At 43.4% G+C, this 23,562-nt stretch overlaps 1 protein-coding gene across 1 annotated transcript in view; it reads right to left on the bottom strand.

Moving 5' to 3' along the window:
• The window catches only part of SLC6A11 (solute carrier family 6 (neurotransmitter transporter), member 11), a 177,805-nt gene that overhangs the window by 13,018 nt on the left and 141,225 nt on the right, over positions 1 to 23,562 (bottom strand). The window contains exons 7-8 of the mRNA XM_006872183.1: positions 16,500 to 16,603; positions 10,133 to 10,257 (exon numbers count right to left, since the gene is read on the bottom strand). Of these exons, the coding sequence (XP_006872245.1) occupies positions 10,133 to 10,257; positions 16,500 to 16,603 (229 nt within the window). The remainder of the gene's footprint in view (positions 1 to 10,132; positions 10,258 to 16,499; positions 16,604 to 23,562) is intronic.

The raw sequence follows: 23,562 nt of genomic DNA on the forward strand, positions 1-23,562 counted from the left end.
TGCATGTTACTTTCTATTTGCAAGTTACTTTCTATATGCATGTTACTTTCTATTTGCATGTTACTTTCTAGTTGCATGTTACTTTCTATTTGTATGTTACCAAGCATTGCTGTTGTGAAGTATTGTCAAGTTGGTTCTGACTCATAGCAATGCTGTATAGGGTTTCTGAGGATTGGCTTGTGGTTAGCAGTCCAGTGTTTTTTCTATAGTACCACAACAGGATTCAACATATACTCATGTTGCTGTTAAGTGTCATTGAGTTGGTTCAGACTCATAGCAACCCTGCATAGGGTTTCCGAGACTTAAAATCTTCACAGGAGCAAAAAGCCTCATCTTTCTCCCGCCGAGCAGCTGGCAGGATCAAACCACGGATCTTGTGGTTTTCAGTTGCATTTTTACCATATGGAGCCATCGCACTCCCCAATATATTCTCAAGTTATTGTTGTTGTTATGTGCCATTGAGTTGGTTTCAACTCATAGCAACCCTGTATAGCATTTCCGAGGAGCAGCTGGTTTGAACTGCTCACCTTGTGGTTCAAATTAACCTAGCAGCCCAGTGCTTATCTAACAGCGCCACACCACTACACTCATGGTAATAGGAAAATGTGACATTGTGTTAGAAAAATGTAGCTGGGTGTTATAAAAAATATGCTTTATTTCCAATCTGTTAGGTTTCTCCACTTCTCCCTACCTTCCCGTCCCTAAAACAAGTAAACTGACTTTTGCAAAGTTGCCTTAAAAGGTTATTATGTATTAAATACTGACCATGTGGCACTGTAGGATCAGCACTGGACTGATAACCACCCAGGGTCTCTCTCTCAGTCAGAACTAACTCGATGGACCTTAACAACAACAACTGATGATGTGCCAGGCATAGTATCAACTGTTTTATGCAACCCCATGAGGTAGAAATTATTCCCATTTTCAGATTAAAAACCTTTTGTGAACTGTGAACTGTCTGTTAATAACTTTTTCTCATTGTTCTACTGGGTTTTTGTTCTTGTATCCCTCAGCGTTTAAGAGTACTTTATATATTAAGGGATCTTAGACTGTTCTCTGTGGTATATGTTGCAAATATTTTCTTCAGTTTGCTTGATGTCTTTCTGTATGGTAAATTTTGCTATGAAGTTTATTTTTATGAGTCAATTTTTAAAAATTTTTCATCTATAGGTTTTGAATGAGTTAGGAAGCCGTAAGTCTCTCTTTACCCTAGTGATTTCAAATGTCACGTTTATCATAGACTAGATTTCTATATATATGAAGATAAGTCAAAAAAGTATTGTAACGAAATCACAGAAACCCTTATTGAACAGATATATCAAAATATGAAGCTGCTGTTTCTCAACATATCCTACACCTAGGCCTATATATTTCTGAAGGTGGTGTTTCCATCTCTCTAACCCTTCCCTGGAGTCCTGGTGTGGCGCTGTAGGTTAATGCATTTGACTGCTAAGTCATTTGAACTACGAGGTCAGTGGTTCAAGCTCACCAGCTGCTCCTTGTAAACCCTATACAGGGTCGCTATGGGTTGGAATAGACTCAACGGCACTTAACAACAACAACCCTTCCCTGAGCAAGAGAGTGAGGAGGCTTTCTGCTCCTATAAAGACTCACAGACTTGGAAACCCTATACAGGGTTGCTCTGAGTCAGAACTGACTCTCCTGCATGCCCTGCCCCCCATCTTTCCGGGAAGAATCCTGCACTCTTTAATTCATGCCACACCAAAATGGCAGCTTTGGCAGCCTCAAGGGACTAAATCGTGTTCCTTTTCAATGTTCTTTGACTTTGGGGAACAAAATGAAGACTGAAGAGTCACGATTCAGCTTGTAGGGTGCATGGGATAAGGTTTCTCAAGACAATTCTCATAGAACAGTCTTTGCTATCCTTGAAGAATGAGCAAATGCATACTTGTGATTGGAAAAAAATCCTCGGTACAACTTAACTGACCTTTTTTTCTCACCAATGCAGTTTTCAATTTCTTGAAAGTTCTTCCTAATAAGCCCCATGATCATTGTGTGTCTTTCAAAAAAATCTATCCATCAATACCCATAGACATGCTGTTGTATGCTGTGGAGTCGGTTCTGACTAATAGCAACCCTGTACAGGGTCTCCGAGGCTGTAAATCTTTATGGGAACAGACAACCTCATCTTTCTCCTGCGGAACAGCTGGTTGTTTTGAACTGCTGACCTTGAGGTTCACAGACTGATTCGTAACCACTACGTTACCAGAGCACCCATAGACATAGCAGTCCAGAAATCAACTGACATATTGCATTGGACAAATCTGCAAAATATCTCTTTAAAGTGTTAAAGAGCAAAGATATCCCTCTGAGAATTAAGGTGCACCTGACCCAAGTCATGGTATTTTCAATCGCCTTGTCTGCATGCAAAAGTTAGACAATGAATAAGGAAGAATCCTGCTTGGAAAGTAGAAGGTCAACAGTATGTACAATTGATTAAGTGGTTGCTTCAATGGGCTCAGATGTAGCAATGATTGTGAGAATGGCACATGACCATGTAGTATTTTGTTTGGTTATATATATAGGGTCACTGAGTCGGAACTGACTCATAACAATAAGAAAAACTTTACAGAATTCCTTTGTAATTTGGGCAGGTTTATTATATCTTTGGGTTGTTGTTTTTGTTTTTTGGCTGGCTATCATATGATCTGCAAGTATAGGTGCCATTGAGTCGATACTGAACGAAATGCTGCCCAGTCCTGAGCCAACCTCACAATTGTTGCCAGGTTTTGAGCCTATTGATGCTGCCCCTTAGCCAATCCATCTTTTGGGGGATCTTCCTGTGTTTCTCTGGCCCTCCACCTTACCAAACATGATACCCTTCTCCAGTGACTGCTCCCTTCTGACAATGTATCCGAAATATGAGAGACGAAGTTTGGCCATCCTGGCCTCCAGGGAGCATTCTGACTACACTTCTTGCAACACAGATCTGTTGGTTCTTTTAGCAGCCCATGGTACTTTCAATATTCTCCTCCAACACCTTAACTCAAATGCATGAATTCTTCTATGGTCTTCCTTATTCACTGTCCAGCTTTCACATGCATATGAGGTTACTGAAAATACCACAGCTTGAGTCAGGTGCACCTTAGTCCTCAAACTGGCATCTTTGCTCTTCAACATTTTAAAAACATCTTGTGCAGCAGATTTGCCTAATGCAAATGTGTCGTCTGATCTCTTGACTGCTGCTTCCATGAGTGTTGATGGTTGATCTAAGAAGAATGAAGTCCTTGACAACTTCAATCTTTTCTACATTGATATGAATATTGTTTATTGGTCCAGTGGTGAGGATTTTTGTTTTCTTTACATTGAGATGCAATCCATACCTAAGTTGTGCTCTTTGATCATAATCAGTAAGCATTTGAAGTCCTCTTCACTTTCAGCAAGCAAGGTTGTATCATCTGCATATCGCAGGTTGTTAATAAGTCTTCCTCCAATTCTGATGCCACATTTTTCTTAATATAACCCAGCTTCTCGGATTATTTGCTCAGCATACAGGTTGAATAAGTATGGTGAAAGAATACAACCCTGTGGCACACCTTTCTTAATTTTAAACTACTCAGTGTTCCCATGTTCTGTTCAAACAACTGCCTTTTGGTCCATATACAGATTCCTCATGAGCACAATTTGGTGTTCAGGAATGCTCATGCTTTGCAATGTTGTCCATAGCTTGTCATGATCCACACAATCAAAAGCCTTTGCGTAGTCAATAAAGCACAGCTAAACATCTTTCTGATATTTTTGGCTTTTAGCCAAGATCCATCGGACATCAGCAATGATATCTCTTGTTCCATGTCCTCTTCTGAATCTGGCTTGAACCTCTGGAAGTTCTCTGTCAGTGTATGCTTGCAGCCGTTTCTGAATTATTACCTTTAGCAAAACTTTACTCACATGGGATATCATAGTGATTGTTTGATGATTTCCTCATTCCGTTGGGTCACCTCTCTTTGAAATGGGCACAAATATGGATCTCTTCCAATCAGTTGGCCAGATAATTGTCTTCTAAATTTCTTAGCATAGATGTGCTGCCTCACTTTCTTGAAAGATTTCATTTATTCCATCAATTCCTGGTGCCTTGTTCTTTGCCAATTTCTTCAATGCATTGTGTACTTCTTCCTTCAGAATCATTTGCTCTTGAGCATATGCTACCTCTTGATATGGCTGAACATCAACCATTCCTTTTGGTACAGTGACTCTGTGTATTCCTTCCATATTCTCTTGATGCTTTCTGCATCATTCAATAACTTGCCCAAAAAATCCTTCAATAATGAAAGTCAAGGCTTGAATTTTTTCACCACAGGGAAGACCAGTTAATATCACTATTATTCAAATTTATGCACCAACCATGAAAGTAAATGAGGATGAAACAGAATATTTCTACCAACTTCTTCTATCTGAAATCGATTAAACATGCAATCAAGATGTAATGATCATTACTGGTGATTGGAATGCAAAGGTTGGAAACAAAGAGGAAGGATCAGTAGTTGGAAAATATGGCCTTGGTGATAGAACTGATGCTGGAAAATGCATGATAGAATTCTGCAAAATTGATTTGTTCATTTCAAATACCTTCTTTAGACCACATAAGAGACGATTTGCAAGTATAGATAGGTTTATTTTTCCATAGCTATTCTTTTGCCTCTAATTGATTTTTCCTTTTCTAATTGCATCAGCTAATTCTCATATGTCTGGTGGTGGTGGCTGTGTGCTGTGGAGTTGGTTCCGACTCAGAATGACCCTGTACTGGGTTTTAGAGGCTGTAAATCTTTACAGGAGCAGAACGCCTCATCTTTCTCCAGTGGAACTGATGGTAGTTTCAAACTGCTGACCTTGCGGTTCACAGCCTGATTCGTAACTACTACGCTACCAGAGTTTCTTCTATGTCTGTTAGAATGCTCAATAGTACTGGAGAGAGGGGGCATCCTTACCTTGCAAGAATGTCTCTAGTATTTCTCCACTGTGTCTCCAAGTTAAAAATAGTTTTCAATTTTCTATTTTGTAGATTTTTTTTTTACTATTTCATGAATGGTTGCTGAATATTGTTAAAAGCTTTTCCAGTATCTTTGGTGTCCTGGTGTGGTACTGTGGGTTAAGGTGCTGGACTACAATGTTGGTTTGAACCACAAGGTCAGCGGCTCAAGCACACCAACCGCTCCTAGGAAACCCTATGCATGGTCGCTATGGGTCAGAACTGACTCGACAGCACTTAATGACAACAACATGGAAATAATATTATGACATTCCCCCATAAATCTACTAATATGGTGTCTGATATTAATGAATTTCTTAATATTCAACCAACTTTGCACTGTTCCCTAGAATAAATTACACTTAGTCACGGTGCAACACCTTCTTACTATGGTGTTGGATTTTGTTTAATAACATTTTACATTTTATTTATTGTTTTTATATTGATTCTAATTAGTGACATTGGTCTGTCTTTGTATTGTCTTCATTGGATATCGATTTAAGTATCAATGTCATTGTTGTTAAGTGCTGACAAGTTGGTTCCAACTCATGGTGGTTGGTGGCTGAGTGTTGTGGAGTCGGTTCCAACTCATAGTGACCCTGCACAGGGTTTCTGAGGCTGTAAATCTTTACAAGAGCAGAAAGCTTCATCTTTCTCCAGTGGAACCGCTGGCAGTTTTGATCTGCTGAACTTGAGGTTAGCAGCCTGACTCATACCCATTTCTGAGGAGCAGGTTTGTGTGAACCACCAACCTTGCAGTTAGTAGTCCAGTGCTTATCCTATAGTGCCACACCAAGACTCCATAATAGGAGTTGTTGTTGTTAAGTGCTGTTGAGTGCTGAGGTTGGAAATCTTTGCTGAAGCAGAAAGCCTCATCTTTCTCCCATGGAGCAGTTGGTGGGCTTGAACCATAGATCTTGTAGTTTGCAGCCCAGTGCTTCTCATATGGAGCTACTATGTTCCCATAAAAGGAGTTAGGACTTTTCATTCTTTTTCAGTGCTTTGGAATAATTTCTATTGAACGAATTGCTCTTTCAGGTCTTTAAGATGGACTGGCAAAGTGGCAGCATCAATGGGCTCAAGTGTGGCAACAACTGTGAGGTTGTTGGCCCAGGACCGGGCAGTGTTTTGTTGTACATAGGGTCACTATGACTCGGTACTGATTCAATGGCACCTAACAACAACAGGTCTTCAAAGGTTTGCTGAACTCCCCTGTGGAATCATCTAGGCCTGGTGCTTTTGTGTGGAGTAGTTCTTCCATAATTTTCTCTATTTCTAAATCAAAAGGGACCAATTTGGATAATCTGCATCCAACTAGCAAAGACTCATTTCAAATTTCTGTTCATAGGAGTCTGTAAAATAGGCTCTTTTCATTTACAACATTTCTTTTGCTTCAAAAGTTATATCTCCTTGTTATTTACTTCCTCTCTCTCTTTTTTGTTTTTTTGGTTGAGGTGAAATTCACATAACGTAAAACTACTATTTAAAGCGAGCAATTGGAAGACATTTAGTATATTCGCAATGTTGTACAAGTAGCATCTCTATCTAGTTTCAAAACATGTCATCACCCTCAAAGTAACTCCATACCCAGTAAGCAGTGGCTACTCACTCACACCCTCCTTACTATTCCTTGCCACCACCAATCTGCTTTCTGACTTGATGGAGTCACCTACCCTAGATATTGCCTAGAAATGGAATCCTACATTATTTGATCTTTTGTGTCTGGCTTCTTTTATTTAGCATGTATTTGAGGTCCCTCCACACTGATTCTGTATTAGTACTTTATTCCTTTGTATGACTGAATAACACTCCATTGTATAGTGAGAGCACACTTTGGCTCCTCCACTGAGTGACAGTTGCATTGTTTTCACCTTTTGGTCACTGCACAAGGTAAGTCAAAATTATTGCCACTGGAGTTCCAGTTCATACATGCAGGGGTTTGTTGCAAATAAAACATGTTTAAACATGCCTCTGTGATCAGTGGATGGGTGCAGACAATCTCTCTCAAACAAGTAGTACACTTGTCCTAGTCTCCTTAGGTGAAAGTGATAACCTGCACTACAGAAGCTGGGCTGGAACACTTTTCTGAAATCCTGGTGTGGCACTGTAGGATAAAGCACTAGACCACAAGATCAGTTTGAACTACAAGGCCAGTGGTTCAAACTCACTGCTCCAAGGTAACCCTCTACAGGGTCTTCACAACAGCAACAAATCTCATTAGATGGTCTTATAATAAAAAAAAAAAAAAAAAAGTCCAACAATGAACACAGTGCCTTCCAAGGAGATCTGCTGGGCCATTTCAATTCAAGGTATAGAAGTCAGCTCAGTAGGTTGTTTTCTGGGGACTCTTAAAGGGTCTTAATAGATTTTCTTGGAAGATACAGGACAATCAAAGAGGCTTATGAAAAAGAAGTTCTAAGAAAATGGAAAGTTGCATGGGTGAGAAAAAAGCCAGGAAAACAATGCTGAGGAACGTTTTTCCATCAGTAGATAACAAACTGCCCAATCATGAGAATTTCACGAGGAATCCTTACCCTGCCCACCCTAAAGCCCTAATCTTGCTCCTTCATACTTCTTTTGGTCCCCCAAAGTCAAAGAGCATTAAAAAGGAACACAATTTGAGTCCTTCAAGGATGCCAAAAGTACTGTTTTGACATTGTGTAAATTGAAAACACACAAATAGAAGAAATGGAAATGTATGCAGGGTCTGTCAAAATCGAAAATCTCATCATTCTCCCATGAGCAGGCAGTGGGCTCGAACCATCGACCTTGTGGTTTGCAGTCCCGTGCTTACCCTACAAAGCCACTGTGTTCACACTGTCATGGTGTATAGTTCTTTTAGTGGCTGGATTCTATATTTTTTTTAAGATTTTTGCATGTATGTTTATAAAAGATATTGGTCTGTAGTTTTATGCTGTCTTTGACTGGTTGTGGCATCAGGGTTATGTTTGATCGTAGAATGGACAGGTACTATTCTTCCCTTCTCTATCTTTTGGAAGAATTTAAACAACATTGGTGTCAATTCTCCTTTAAATGTTTGGTAACTTTCTGCCTTTTAGTTGGCCTATCTGACCCGTTTGTATTTAGTCTAGTATGGATACAGTTGGCTTTAAGCCTACCATTTTGTGCTTGCTTTCTTTTATCTTTTCTGTTTGTTTGTTTTTTAAACTTGCCCTGCCTTCTTTTCGGCTAATCATTACTATTTTTTTTTTACTATTCAATTTTACTACATCTATTAGATTTTTCGCTTTGTCTGTTTCTATGGTCTTCTAATTCATTGCTTTGAGCTAGCAATGTGCACCTATAACTTCTCAAAGACTATTTAGAGTTTGCAACTTCTCACCTCATATCAGGTATTTCCCATTTCTGATTATGATTACAACCACTTTGTGCCTCAAAACAGCCTTCAGGATCCAGTCACATCAGTTGTTGTTGTTAAGTACCGTGAAGTCAGTTTCAACTCATAGTGACCCTGCACAGAGTTTCCAAGGCTGCAAATCTTTATGGGAGCAGAAAGCCTCATCTTTCTCCCCTGGAACAGCTGGTAGTTTCGAACTGCCAACCTTGCAGTTCACAGCCCAATTCGTAACCACTACGCTACCAAAGCTCCTTAGTCACATCAGTAGTTACACTAAATGCAGAGACCAAATACTCTGATGTAGAGGCAGAGATCATTAGACTGGGTTGCAAAAGGAAGATGCTACTACATGCTGTTTGAAAGTCACCCTCACCAGACTGGCAGGCCGATGAGAACAGCCCACAGGCAATACCGCAGCATAGCCTAGCTCACTTACTATCACGAGGTGGGAATTAGGATGTTCATTTCATAAAAGAGGAAGCAGATTCTCAGAAAAGGCAAAACTACTCTAGAGAAGATGACGGTCCCTCCTTACAGGGCTGCCTATGGCATAATACAAGAAAAAGGTAGGATGTGTGTGTGTGTGTGTGCGCGCGCACGCGTGCGTGTCTGTGTGAAGTTCCAGGTACCTCACCCACAGTGGGCAGTAGGATGAAATGGACAGAACTTGGGCTCAAATACCAGTCCTGTCCTCTGTGACTGTGGATAAGTGAACTCACCTCTCTAAGCCTTGGTTTTCTCAAGTGTAAGAGGCTTGCATGAGCATCTCATGAATGTGAGACAACGCCTGCCAAGAGTGTCTTAGTGTCTGAGAGCACTGGTCATATTACTGTCCTCTGATCATACAGTCAAGAGGAAGGTGGATGCCCGTAGTGACAGAGGACAGCTTGGTAGCCAGTATTCCAAAGCCCACACCTACTGCCCTGTCCAGCTTGGTGGTAAGAGAGGTCACAGTTTAGATTAGAATTCTGGAGGCAATGCAGCCCAGGGGTGTTAGGAGAGAGGGCTAATGAGCACTGAGTAATGGGACTTTATTAAGGCTTGACTCCCTGTAGTGCTCTTGATAAACTGTCACACTGGACATTTTTGTAGGTGAAAACCTAGTTATAATTATTTCAGCCTAGAATATAATGCTGTTTAACATGTAAAAATAAAGTTGTGCTTGTTTATTTTTTTCGTTTAAACTGTTTAATATGCCCTGAACTTCCCCAGAATTCAAGTACGATGCAAAGCAAGGGAAGAGTTAGTCACTATTTTGTACACTAACCTCTGCATTTAAGGTGGCCACACTCACAGTGACTCGAGGACAGGGAGAGGGAGTGGCTCTCCAAACAGAGGGACTAGCACGTGCAAAGGCCCTGTGGTGGGATGGCCTGCATTATGCCACTGAGCACAAGGTGAGTGAGGAGGCTGGTAAGGCTGCCAGAGCTGGGTGACGCAGGGCTTGGTGATGGGGATCCAACACTACAGAGGTGGTGGAGGGGGTCTCATAGGAGAAGATCCTCTTCAGGGTAGATAAGGGGATGAAGGATCAAGAATGAGTGCAGGAAGGATGGTGCAAGTTTCCTACAGTTATCTAGGGACAGAGGAGAAAGGACCTACAGAACTTGGGGAGTGGGAGGTATCAAAAGTCCCCTCCCAGGTAATTCCCAGGGTCCTGGTTGTGTATGGATGGCCCGGGCTACTTCCTGAGACATAAAACTCAAGAGAGGGATGGGGGGCAGATTTTATTTTAATAATGAGCATCTTCTCTGGGCCGTTTACATTCCTGTCCTTGGCAAACTTACCTGACTCAGCCACCTCAGCAATGGGCACCCCCTGCTCATACGCCATGAAGCCCAGGACGGAGAAGATGGCAAATCCGGCCACGAAGCTGGTGCCGCTGTTCAGGCAGCAGAGTAGGATGCAGTCCCTGTGAGGAGGGGTGAGAGGGGCCTGTGTCAGGGTGGGCAGAATGGGGCACAGCTCCCACCTACTCCCCTGGGCAGCTGCCCTGGGCGGGCAGGGACAGCCCGCCTTCCTGACGAGGCATAAGGGTGAGAGAGGCTAGGTGGCTGGCCCACAGTCACACAGCTTCTCCTGTGATTTCTGAAGAAAAGGAAGGTCACAGACCCAAAGCACCAAGACAGGATGGGAAGAAAAGGAAACTGGTGAGTGGGAAAATATAGACAAACTAACACTCCCCCCATCCCTGGTAGGAGGAAAAATCAAGGAAAACAAGAGAAGACTTTATTCTTGGGTAGGAAGAGCAAGGAGGGCAGGTGAAGTCTCCATATAAGAGAAGGTGGCTTCTCAGCCGGGGAGTACCTGCACACATCACTTCTTGTTATGGATTGAATACCCACCCCCCATTTATGTTGAAGTCTCAAGCCCTATACCTATAAATATGACCCTTGTTGGAAATAATGATCTTTCATAATGTTAATGAGATCATACTAGAATAAGGTGGGTCCTAAACCTAACCACTTAAACCTATAAAAGAATCAGAGTAGACATGGGAACACAGGCACACATGGGAAGACAGACAGACATCATGTGATGATTCATCTACAACCCAAAGAATGCCAAGGATGGTACCAAAAAGAAAGGATCCTCTCCTGGGACTTCTAACCTGTCAAAATGGTGAGAAAACCAATTCTTGTTTTTAAATCCACTTCTTGGTGGTACGTAAGGAAACTAAGACACAGCTGAAGTTCCCAGCAGCCTTGTGGAAGGTGGCCTTTGTGTCAGCCCCAACTCTGACCAGGATATTTCACTGAAACAGTTTCTCCCAGAACTCACTGCTCTCCATCAAAGGCTTTATTTACGGCTCTGGTGGGTGGTGATGTGCCGTGGAGTTGGTTCCGACTCATAGCAACCCTGTACAGGGTTTCTGAGGCTGTAAATCTTTACGGGAGCAGAAAGCCTCATCTTTCTCCCACGGAACAGCTGGTAGTTTCGAACTGCTGACCTTGAGGTTTGCAGCCCGATTGGTGTAGTGATGTCATTGGTTCTTGGGAAGGGTTTACCAGCACAGAGCCATGAGGGGAACTGATCTACATCAGTGAGAACTAGATTACAGACAACGAGGCTTTGTCAAGATGAAAAAGGTACCGTCAAAGGCATGCCATCACGTCAGAGACAGCTTGTTAGGGGCTCAGCCACTGTCCAGTAACACTGGCCTCATGCTCAATGACACAAAGTGTTGCCCAGTCCTGTGTCCATCCCATGATGAGTGGCCGAGCTGACAGTGTGACCCATAGGGTTTTCATTGGCTAATTTTCAGAAATAGATTGTTAGCATCTCTTCCTAGTCCAACTTAGTCTGGAAGTTCTACTGAAAAACCTGTTCAGCACATAGCAATGCCTGAGTGTCCACTGAAGGATATGGTGGTGGCTGTGCTTGACATACACTGGTGAGGAATCGAACCTGGGCCTCCTGCATGGAAGACGAGAATTCTACCACTGAGCCATCAGAGCCCTAAATCCTGTGGCTAAATTAGGAATTAAGCTAGAATATGTGTTAAGATTCCTGGTGCAGCGCTCTCAGATCAGCACTGGACTGCAAGCCAGTTCCAACCCACCAGCTGATCCTTGAAAACCCTACACAATGCCGCTCTGAGTCAGAACCAACTCAACAGCACTTAACAACAACAACAGCAAAATGCCTCACTAAAGGAGAGATGCTTGGCAGGCCCTGGCAGCATCCCTGAAATGAGCTGCACCTCATTCACAGTGCTTTCCGGGTTGGAAAACTCTTTTTGCTTAGAGTGCTAAGGACTTTCTTACATAGCACCCATCCCTAGTCTATCCAGAAAGCCTTCAAAAGATAATGGCCCCTTCTCTCCTCTCCATTAAAAGCCACGGCTCCCTTAGCAATTCCTCATCCTGATCACGGTCTGTAACACATTCCAGTTTGTCAAGACCCCCCGTCTTCAGATGTCAAGACTCAGCACTATACTCTAGAATAGATCAGGATTCTCACCTCCTTTACATGACACAATACTCTGTAATTAACCAAAAGTTGCTCTAAAGTTTTTGCTGTCTGGAATGCACTGTTGTGCTGCAATGACCCTGGGAATCAAGGGTAGAGTGGAAAGGGCATTTGACTAGGGGTCAGGAGCCTTGGGTTCCTATTCTCTCTGCATTGGGCCTGGCCTCCCCATGTAGAAGATGGGATGATTTGATAACAGGGTTTCATGGGCCTTGTGATGGACTGAGTTGCTTCTCAGCAAGCGGTCACACTGTCCTTACCTTTTCCTTGGGATGGGTGAAGTGAGATCTCTGTCCCCATGCCCTATGCTACTGAGTGGCCAGTGGGATGCTACCGGATGAGATGTGAACAGAGGCTTGAAATGTGTTTGTGACTTGTCCCCCATCACTTCCATGATTTGCCATGACAAGAACTTCCCCCTGGATTCTGCTGTGCCTTCAGCCTGGGCCCCTGGTGAACACATGTGGAGTAGTCTTAATCTTGGCCTCTGCCTTGGAGTTAGGACTCTCATCACACCGCCTAAGAAGTCTCCAGCCAACCACAAAACTTTTTGTGGTAAGGTTCTGAGCTTTGGAGCCATTTGTACACAGCATAATTGTGGCAATAGATGACTGACAGCTATCCCGTTAAACAACTGTGGCACTGTGAACATTTGCTGGAGTAGGAGACTGGAGAATTTTCTCTGTTAGACAGGCTTACCTACTCCCCAAAGGAAATTCACTCAGCCTTGGTAAGGACAGAGTTATTCCTAAGATTAAGGTAACTCTGCTCCTTGGGCCTGTTTCCTGAAATCTTGGGCAAAATGGCCTTGACTTAGGAAGTAGCGGGATATGAGGTGGTACTGGTGAGGGATTCCTCGTAGTGCTTTTTAAGTCCCTGCAAGGTGCTAGAGCTTATGGTTGTTATTGGTATTGTTTGACTATGTTATTCAATCCTTCGGCTCTGAGAGAAGCAACATACTAAAGGTGGGGTCAGGACGGGACTCCAGTCCCCTCAGACACCAAAGACTGCTCCTCCTAGGAGCCAAACAGAAGTGACGCTCCCTAAGAACGGGGACTTCCAAATCCTGACTTTTGGACAATTATTTCTGGATGGCACTCACGTAGTTGCTGATGAACCAAATGCCCCTGTTACAACATCCCCATCTTCCCCTTGAGGTCTCACAAGTGAGCTCCTTGCTCCACCAAGAGATGGACAAATCGACAAGCTCTAGAGGGACTCTCAGCCTAGAACAGACCAGAATGTCCCCTCCTGCAGCACCCACACCTTCAAGGAGACAGAGCTCAATGGTGTGTGCTCTCAATTCAGGACTGCTCTCAGCCTCCCTTCCTCCCCCACTGTCTAGGTGGAAAAGCTTATGTAACTGGCACTTTGAAGTCAGCAGGAGCTGAGCCGGGCTCTTAAGACCTCCAGAAGCTATTATGCTGTCAAGAGAGTGGTACTAATTTACTCTGCCTGAGTTGGGAAGACCAGCTCATAGAACATTGTGGAAAGGGGAAGAAAATGAGGCTTTTTACTCAGCAGTATCGCTGAGGGGGTTGGCTTTCTTCTGCTTATGGGAGGGGGGAGGCGCCTGAGGCCAGCTAGCATGGCCCATGGAGTTCAGTGGGTGAAGAGCACAGTCTGGTGAGTAGGCAGCTAACTGTAGTAGCAGGGAAAGCAGTGGCCATGCCTGGTGGTGAGGCATAGGAATGCAGGCACGTCAGTAGCAGTGTGAATGTGGGCATGTGACTTAACCTCCATCAGCCTCCGTTTCCCGCTTGTCCAATGGTGTGGTCCCCTTCTTCTATAACAGGTAACATGTATGACATCTATCAGCAGTGTCAGTGGTAAACAAGAACACCCAGGCTTCCTGGAGGGGCGGACAGTGACCAAGTGATTTCTGCAAGCATGCTGCTGAGGACTGAGTGCAGACAGCGTCCCTCTCCAGTGTCCCCAGTGGACCACACTCAGTGTGGACCCTACTTGTGCTGCTCCCCCCCAGTGGGGATACCTTCCTCTTCCGGTCCACCATTGTCATTTTCCATTAGGGTTGACAGAACACTGGCATTCTCATCCCTCAGCCTCAGCTCCACCTCTGAAACCTTGAGGGTACATTCTCTGGGTACCCTGGTCTCACCTGCAGCCCTCCAGCATTCCCTTTGCTCTGCCAGCTCCCCCTCTGGCCATGACTGCTTTACTTAAGTGGCACCTGTGCATGGTGTTGTCGCTTGTCTTTAACTTCCTGCCCACTGAAACTTCCTCACTGCCTCAGTTTCCAAGTGCCTGGAGCGAGACCATTCTTTTCTCTATCTCTTGTGGCACCGACTCTACTGTCCTGTGCTTAGTGGACATACAGTAAATACCACTGACTCAACACTTGCATTAATACAGTGATCACTAAGCAGCTTCTCTACCCTGGAGTGGTGCTGCAGGATAAGCGCTGGACTTCTAACCAAAAGGTCACCAACCACTCCTTGGAAATCCTATACAGGGTCACTCTGAGTTAGAACCAACATGATGGCACTTAACAACAACAACAAGCAGCTTGCAGCAGCATGCAGCAGAAATCCTGGGCTGTAGGGCTGGAGACCTTGGTCAGAGTCCAGACTACGCTACATAACTGGCTGGGGGACCAAGGGCAAGTTCTGTTACCTCCATGAGCTTCAGTATTTCTGTCTCTAAGATGGGTAGAATGTGAGCAGATTTTCATCTACAAGAGTCCTTTCAGATGCATGATCCCATGTGAGCTACACAACCCAAAGCCAAGTGTAAAATGATCTTCCCATGGCACCCTCATCTGCGGCAAATAGGATGAGTGTATACATCACTGCCAATTTACTAGTTGAGCAAAACACTCATTCTTCTAAGAATGTGCTGTGTATTTCTCCAAAGGTGTGTTAGTGTTTTTCATGTCAATCTGTCTGCATTCTTTACATATCATGAATACAAAACCTTTGAACATCATTTTGTGGTGTTGCTAAACCAAAAACCTAACGAGTTGCTATATTCTGACCATTGGGTCCCCCATATGTGTTGAAGAGTTCCAACTTCTCCATAGGGTTTTCAGTGATGATGTTCTTTCAGAAGTAGACAAACAGCTTTCTTCCAAGGTGTTTCTGTATGGGTTCAAACTGCCAACCTTCTGATTAGTAGTCAAATGCTTCATCATTTACACTGCCCAGGGACACTGCATGCTGCAACTATGATGATTTCAACTGTGTAGTTGATTCTCATATGATTTCATTTGGGAAGCTAATGAAGGAAAGTGTGCAGATGATATTTGCATTAACTTTATTTCTTACTATAAACCAACACATACTCAGTCAGAGGAAAGCAAAACAAACATACACCTTCTGGAGAAGCACAGAAAGTAGGAAAAACCTGTCTTCCACCTTTTACTTCTTTCTCCCACTCTTGAGAAGTGGCTATTTTTAATAGCTTCCTTTGTCTCATTCTGAAAAATTTAGAAAGTTCTAGATTTTTTACATGGGCCAATCTGCCACTTTCTTCCTTTGTGATTTCTTTAATTGCTTTAATGTTTCCTACACTCTTCCCATTCACAAATTAATATTCTATTTTTAGCTTTATTTGTAAAAAATTATTTAACTCTTTAATCAACTGAAAACTTGAATTGCAAGGTCAGCAGTTCAAGTTCACCAGCTACTCCTTGGAAACCCTATACAGGGTTGTTATGGGTTGGAACCGGCTCTTAACAACAAACAACAACAAGAGAATCTAAAGTCCCTAGGTGACACAGACAGTTTGTACTCATCTACTAACTTAATGGTTGGTGGCTCAAACCCACCTAGCAGTGCCTCAGAAGACAGGCCTGGTGATCTCTCCTTCCGTAAAGATCACAGTCAAGAAACCCCAACAGAGCTCAGCTCCACTCTGCAACATATGAGGTTGCTATGAGTCAGCGAGGCTGAGGTACAAGGCAGGGGGCTGGCTACTCCTGGGTAGGGCAAAGGAAGACCCTAGTGTCAGGTGGACAGGGGCATGGACCTGCTTTCTTGACAGAGGACAGAGAACAAAGCCCTTGGTGTCAGAAGACCTGGGTTCCAGTCCATGGGCTTCTTCTTCCTCATCCATTGAATGAAATAGAAGATGCATCTTTTTGCCTTACAGGCAGCCTGGCTTTCCACCTGGAGAGCGCTGTGAGCTCACAGGACTCAGGGTCCAGCAGGAAGGGGCGCTCACCTGTAGCAGTTGTTGTTATAATTGTTGTAACTTCCCAGAGCAGTCAGACAGCCCAGGCAGATGGCGTAGGAGAAGAAGATCTGTGTTCCAGCATCTACCCACACCTGGAGAAAGGCACAAAAATGCATCATGAAGACAAGTAGATGTGAGATGGGGTGACTGTTCTCCCAAACCCCAACCCCAGCCTGCCCTTCCCAAACTCTTACCCAAGTGGTCATCAAGAAATCCTCACCTCAGGAATACATTTTAAAAGGAGTTCTATTCTTGGTAGTGTAGTTGTTATGAGTTGGAATGCTAACCTCAAAGTCAGCAGTTTGAAACTACCAGTGGTTCTGAGGGAGAAAGATGAGGTTTTCTGCTCCTGTAAAGATTTACAGCCTCAGAAACCTTATACAGGGTCGCTATGAGTTGGGACCAACACCATGGCACACCCCACCACCAACCACCACTACCACACAAGAAATAGTATTTATTGGAGTTCTGGTGTGGCGTTGTGCGTTAATGCGCTGGTCTGCAAAGTTGGTTTGCTCTATAAGGTTGGCAGTTCTAGCTCACCAGCCGCTCTTCGGAAACCCTATAGAGGGTCACTATGGGTTGGAACTGATTCAATGGCATTTAAGAACAACAATTCTTGGGGGAAAGGAGAGCTCTGGTAGCATAGTGGATTGCCAGCTGGGCTGCTAACCGCAAGGTCAGTAGTTTGAGTCCATGGAAGGAAATGAGGCTTTCTGCTCCTGTAAAGATTTTCAGCCTCAGAAACCTTATACAGGGTCACTATAAGTCGATACCTCCGCCATTCTGTGAGAGGAGAGGGGGACCACTGAGTTAAATATAAATGTTCTTGATTAATTTCAGAATTTTCCAGAGGTTATAATGGTTAATAGTACAATGGAGAACAAGAATTTGGATGTTTAAGACTACAGCTCCACCACTAACTAGCTGTGTGACCTTGTGAGGATTATTTAACCTCTCTGAGGCATAGTTTTCTCATCTGTGAACTAGGGGATGAATTTACTTCTCAGTTATTGTGAGGATTAGCGAAACAACCAGTATTAAGTACCTGGGACTCACTGTATGTTCTGAGTCATATTTAAAGCCCAAACCAGGGATTTCCATGAGAAAACATTCAAGGAACTCTATTCAGGAGGATAATTTGCATAGCTGACTGAAGCATCAAAGGAGTGGGGAAGGATGGGAATAGGGGCCCAGAAAATCCTCATCACTTTCATTAAGGTGGTACAGTGATGCAGCACTTGGCCGCCAACTGAAAGGCTGGCAGTTCAAACCCACCAACAGCTCAGTGGGAGCTGTCGGCTTCCAGAAAGATGACAGTCTCGTAAACTCTAGAGGACAGTTCTATGTGTCCCATAGGGTCTCTGTGACTCAGAACGATTGATGGCCCTCAACAACAGCATGTGTTACATGTAGGATCTACATTCTGAGTCTCCAGATCCCCTTCAACAGATTGAGGACTGGTCACCAACAGTGAGGAGGAAGGACAGTGTTTTCTCAAACACTGCCCCATGCTCTCTTTGAGTCCACTTCCTACAAGTTGATTCTGGAGTCCACCAAGGAAAATCCACTACTGAGACCCAAATGCAAGTGATCAGACTGATATTTGGAAATCAGAATTTTGCACTAAATACGAATAACCAACCAACCAAGCCCAAAACCACTACCATCATGCTTGATTCAAACTCATACAGTGCTACAGGACAGAGCAGACCTGCTCCATGGAATTTCCAAGGCTATAAGTCTTTCCAGGGTTTCTAGGAGGGTGCTGTAGGATCAGCACTGGACTGTGAACCAGTGTCACCAGCCGGTCCTCAGAAACCCTACACAGGGTTGCTATGAGTTGGAACCAACTCCATGGCACTTAACAACAACAACAAATCTTTACAGGAGCAGATTGCATCGTTGTTATCCCACAGAGCAGCTGGTGGGTTTGAACTGCCAATCTTTAAGATAGTAGCCCAAAGCTTAACTCTCTGTGTCACTAGGGTCCCAAATACAAATACTAGCAAGCCTTCATTGAGCACTTACTACATGCCATTCATTTACTATGCATTGCTGTTATGCTGTTATGTGCCATCGAGTCGTTTCCGACCCATAGCGACCCTGTATAGGGTTTCCAAGGGTGTAAATCTTTACGGGAGTAGAAAGCCTCATCTTTCTCCCGCGGTGCAGCTGGTAGTTTCGAACCGCTGACCTTAAGGTTCGCAGCCCGATTCGTAACCACTACGCTACCAGAGCCACCTTTACTATGCATTAGTGCACTTGAATTTTCACAGCAGCCTATGAGAAAGGTGTCAACATTATCCCTTTTTACAGGTGAAGGTCCTGGGTGGTACAGATGGCTGTCAATCAACTACTAAACTAAGGAGCCCTGGTGGGTTAAGTACTGAGCGGCAGCCTCTCTGTGGGAGAAAGATGAGGCTATCTGCATCTCTAAGCATTTATAGCCTCAGAAACTCTCCGGAACATTTTTACTCTGTTCTATTGGGTTGCATGATGCTGTGGGTTAATGCACTGGACTGCAAGGTCAGTGTGAAAGGGAAGGTCGGCGGCGGTTCAAGCTCACCAGTCACTCCTTGGAAACTATGAGTCAGAACCAACTCGATGGCACTTAACAACAGCATCCATACAGTTGCTATCAGTCAGAACTGATTTGACAGTTGTGGGTTTTGTTACTAACCTAAAGGCTGATGGTTTGAATCCACCCAGTAGCATCATGGAAGAAAGACCTGGCAATTTGCTTTTATAAAGATTACAACCAAGAAAACCTTATAGAGCACATGGGGTCGTCAGGGATCAGAATAAACTCAACAACTCCTTTTATTATTATTGTTTACTGGTCCTACTGAACAAAAAGATAGTTTATTGGGGTGCCAAATGGGGAAACTGAAGCATAGCAGGAGGAATTTAAAAATGCATTTATTCTCTCTTGAATCTTCAATACTTTTTCTGCACTGAACTCTCTCTCAACATTTAAACTCGAGTTCTAACATAAAAAAAAAAAAAAAAAAAGGCATGTTCCATAAACCCCCATTAACCTGGAGATGAGAGAGAGAAGAGGAAGGGGTGGTTGGTCCAAAGTATGGTGAGACTTGGGAACTCCTGAGCCCATGGAAATAGCCATGGAGGGCTAGAGCAGAGAGTGAAATATCCAGCTGATACGAAGTGAGAGGAGACGCACAAGAATGCTCAACTTGTAGATAATAATCATTCAACTTAGCTTCAATGGCTGATGATCACAATTTGAATAGAAGATTTTAAAAAATGATGAAGGAAACAATTGTAAATTGCTAAAATTTGATGAACTTGACCTATACTTATGGATGCCAGCTCAAAATACCAACTGAGAGGGAAAGAGTCTTCCTATCAAGGATCAAACCTATCCCCTCTGTACACAGGATTGATAGGGATGGGCAACTTAAGACACTGGCTACCTAAAATGGGGGAGTGGGGACTATAAAGGCATGAAGTGACTGGCTTACAAGTTTTCAAGATGGTGTTTAGTTTCAGAGTGCGCAGGAGAATGTTTTCATCCTGTCTAGATGGGTCTGATGAAAGGAGATGGGAATAAGATTCTTATGATTCAATAGTGAATAATTGCTATCATGACTAATTGTGATTGTCACAACTGTAAAGGTAGATATTTTGTAACATAAAGGGGGGAGTAGTTAGTCTTACATTCCAGGAACAGAGGACCCCAGGACCATCCAGGGAGAAGAGCACTAGCGGAATGTGGGACCCTATCCAGAGAAGCAGCAATACCAGAAATGGAGGTAGAGAAGGTGACATGGAGAGAGAGTGCAGCTGAGGACTTTAGACTCATGGAAACAGTGGGACTGAGTGCTGGCAGCTAGGAGGCAGGCTTGTAGAATGTGCTCTTTTGTTGTTAAATGATTATATATTCCTGAGTGTATTTGTGTGCATCAAAAATAAAACAAAACAAAACCCCAGAGGGAATAGAAGCAAATACTGTTGAATGATGATGCACGGAGGGGATTGTAATCAGTGTAATGAAACGAAATATGGTATGATGAGTGTAAACCCAATGTTCTCCCATGTAAAACTATCACTCAGTTCACAATAAAAACTAAAAAAAAAAAAAAGAAAAGCATTTCTAATTTTTATTTATAACAGTTAATGAACTTGACTGCTAACCAAAAGTTTGGCGGTTCGTCTGTCCAGAGGTACCTCAGAAAAAAAGGCTTGGCAATCTTCTTCCAAATAATTAGTCCTTGAAACCCTATGGAGCATAATTCTACTCTATTGACACACATGGGGTCTCCATAAGTTGGAATCAACTCAACAATTGGTTTTACTGGTGCCTATGCCCACCTCCTTTTTATGGCTAGTTTTTTTAAAAGAGTTTTTGTTGTTATTGTTGTTGTTTTCTCCTACTTTTATTTCCTCCTACTCATATCTCTGCTTATTCCAATCTGCTGCCACTACCTCACTCTACTTCCCCACTTTGTGAACAAGCTCTTACTAAATTCCTCATTTAGCTCCAAATCACTGAATCCAATGGTGCTGTGTAAAGAAAACAAAACAAAACAAAACAAAACACCACATTCCTTTTTTGGTTAAGAGGCAGCATTATAATCTCCAATTGCAATGAGACTAGTTGAGTAATATAAACCAACTTGAGCAGTTGTTCCACAGTAGAGTGACCTGTGAATAAATCCCCAAGAAAGAGGATACTGAGGTATTTTGCCTGGAAATGGAGATTTCTGGAATCCGGGGCAGGAGCAGCAGTGCTTTCTTTAAATTTCTAACGTACTGCCCCACAGAAGAGACATATGTGGTCTTGGTGGCTCCAGAGCTAGAACCCAAGAATATGAGGGACCCTCTTATCTTAAGAAATTTTCTACTGATCGATCAGAGCTCCTCAAACAAGAGGCTTGCCTGTGGACATAGTGAGCTCTCCATCACTAGCAGTAATTAAGCAAACACCAATTTCTGTCTGGAGGACTCAGAAAGTCTTGCACTGGGTTGGAGGTGACAGCAGAGGATTTCTGAGGCTGATTCCAAATCTGAAACCATGTATCTCTACCAGGGGCTCTGAGTGCACTTGCTTCTGCCATTTTCCAGTTGGTGGTCTTATACAAGGCACTCAACCACTCTTCTCTGTGCCTCAGTTTCCTCAGCTGTAAACCAAAAAATTAACCTGTTGCTTTCAAGTCGATTCCAACTATAATAACCCTATGTGCTACAGAGTTTCCATGGCTAATTTTTCAGGAGATCACTTATGGGTAGACTTGAATCTACAACCTTTTTGGTTAGCAACCACAGATGTAAATAATATGGAGAAGCAAGAATCAGTATAACCATTCATCCAGCAATCGGGTCACTAGATCTTTGGAGCAACCCATGGAGAGAATCAGGGCACGTTCCCCAGCTCACTGAGTATCCTTTCTTCTAGAGTCTTCCCTGTCCTCAGGCTGAGTACAAAAGCCAGAGTGTGGGCAGCTCTCAGACTCTAGGGAAAGCTGGCTTCCCGACTGTGACCAGGCGCCATCTTTTGGCAGAATAGTTCTCTCATGGTAAGTGTGATGGCTAAGGTTGTGTGTCAACTTGGCCGGACCACGATTCTCAGTGGTTTGGCAGTTTGGATGTAGTCATCTCCCATGGTGAAATCTGACATAATAGTATCACCTCTATGATGGGATCCACTATGAGCAGCCCCCATGGTAAGGGAGCTCCCTCAGGGATGTGACCTGTGTCTAATAGATTGGATGCTCTGGTAAAGCTTGTTTGCTTTTTTTGCTGGACCTGGATCCTGCAGTTGGCTTGTTATTGGACCTCTGCTATATTGCTTGTCAATCCTGGAAGACATCAGCAGCCTGCCATCGTACCTGCTGAACTTGGGCTCACTTTGCTTGAGCAATCTGCCATCTGAATTGCCACTCTTGGGTTCATCAGCCCCTGCAGCTGTGTGAGTCAGAGAAGCCTCCAGACTCACATCTGACCCATGGACTTGGAACTTGCCCATCTCTACAGCTGTGTGAGCCAGGTCCTTAAGATAAACCTCTTTGTATTTATACATATGTAGTCCCGGTGTGGCACTGGAAAATAAGGACTGCTAACCACAATGCTATACTGGGTCTCTATGAGTTGGAACCGACTCAATGGCACTTAACAGCAACACATATGCATATATAAGTTTCCCTGGCTTGCTTCTCTAGAGAATTTAGCCTAAGACAATAACAGTTCATTAACAGTTAATGACCTTGACTGATAACCAAAAGTTTGTGGATTAGAAAAAACTCCAAACAGAGCTTGCAATCCACATGCTCAAAAGAGGTGCCTCCAGGCCATGATCTTACAATTGCAGGTCATTTCTTGTGCCGCTTTTACATTGAGTATGTTGTTGTTGTTGTTAAGTGCCGTCGAGTCGGTTCCGACTCATAGCGACCCTGTACAGGGTTTCCGAGGGTGTAAATCCTTACGGGAGTAGAAAGCCTCATCTTTCTCCCGCGGAGCGGCTGGTAGTTTCGAAACTGCTGACCTTAAGGTTCGCAGCCCGATTCATAACCACTACGCTACATTGAGTATATCAACTCTGAAAATGGACATTTGCTGATTTTGCCTACATAAGTGATTCTACCCAGAATGCTGTAATCACTCTTCAAACATTTTGTTTAACAATATGACTTATAATGTTGTTTCATAGTCCTGGTGTGGTGTTGTGGGGTAATGCACTGGACTGCAAAATCAGTTTGAACCACAAGGTTGGCGGTTCAAGTTCACCAGCCACTCCTTGGAAACCCTACAAAGGGTCACTATGGGTCGGAGCTGATGGCACTTAACAATAACTTTGTTTTCTTAATCTCATTTCACTTGTTTTAAAATATTCTTTTAGTTTTCATCGGTTTTGTGGGTTTGTCTTCATGGCCATGTACTCACTATCTATAGAAAGAACAGTCTTCTCATAATTCTGGTTTTATGGTGAGTTTGTGTGGGATTTGACTTCAATCCTTTTCTGTTGCTCATACATAGATGAGGTAGATTCTCGCATACTCTTAGGACAGAGTTTTTTCCTTGACGAATGGAG

Source organism: Chrysochloris asiatica, unplaced genomic scaffold (assembly GCF_000296735.1).
Source record: "Chrysochloris asiatica unplaced genomic scaffold, ChrAsi1.0 scaffold00186, whole genome shotgun sequence".
NCBI lineage: Eukaryota > Metazoa > Chordata > Mammalia > Afrosoricida > Chrysochloridae > Chrysochloris > Chrysochloris asiatica.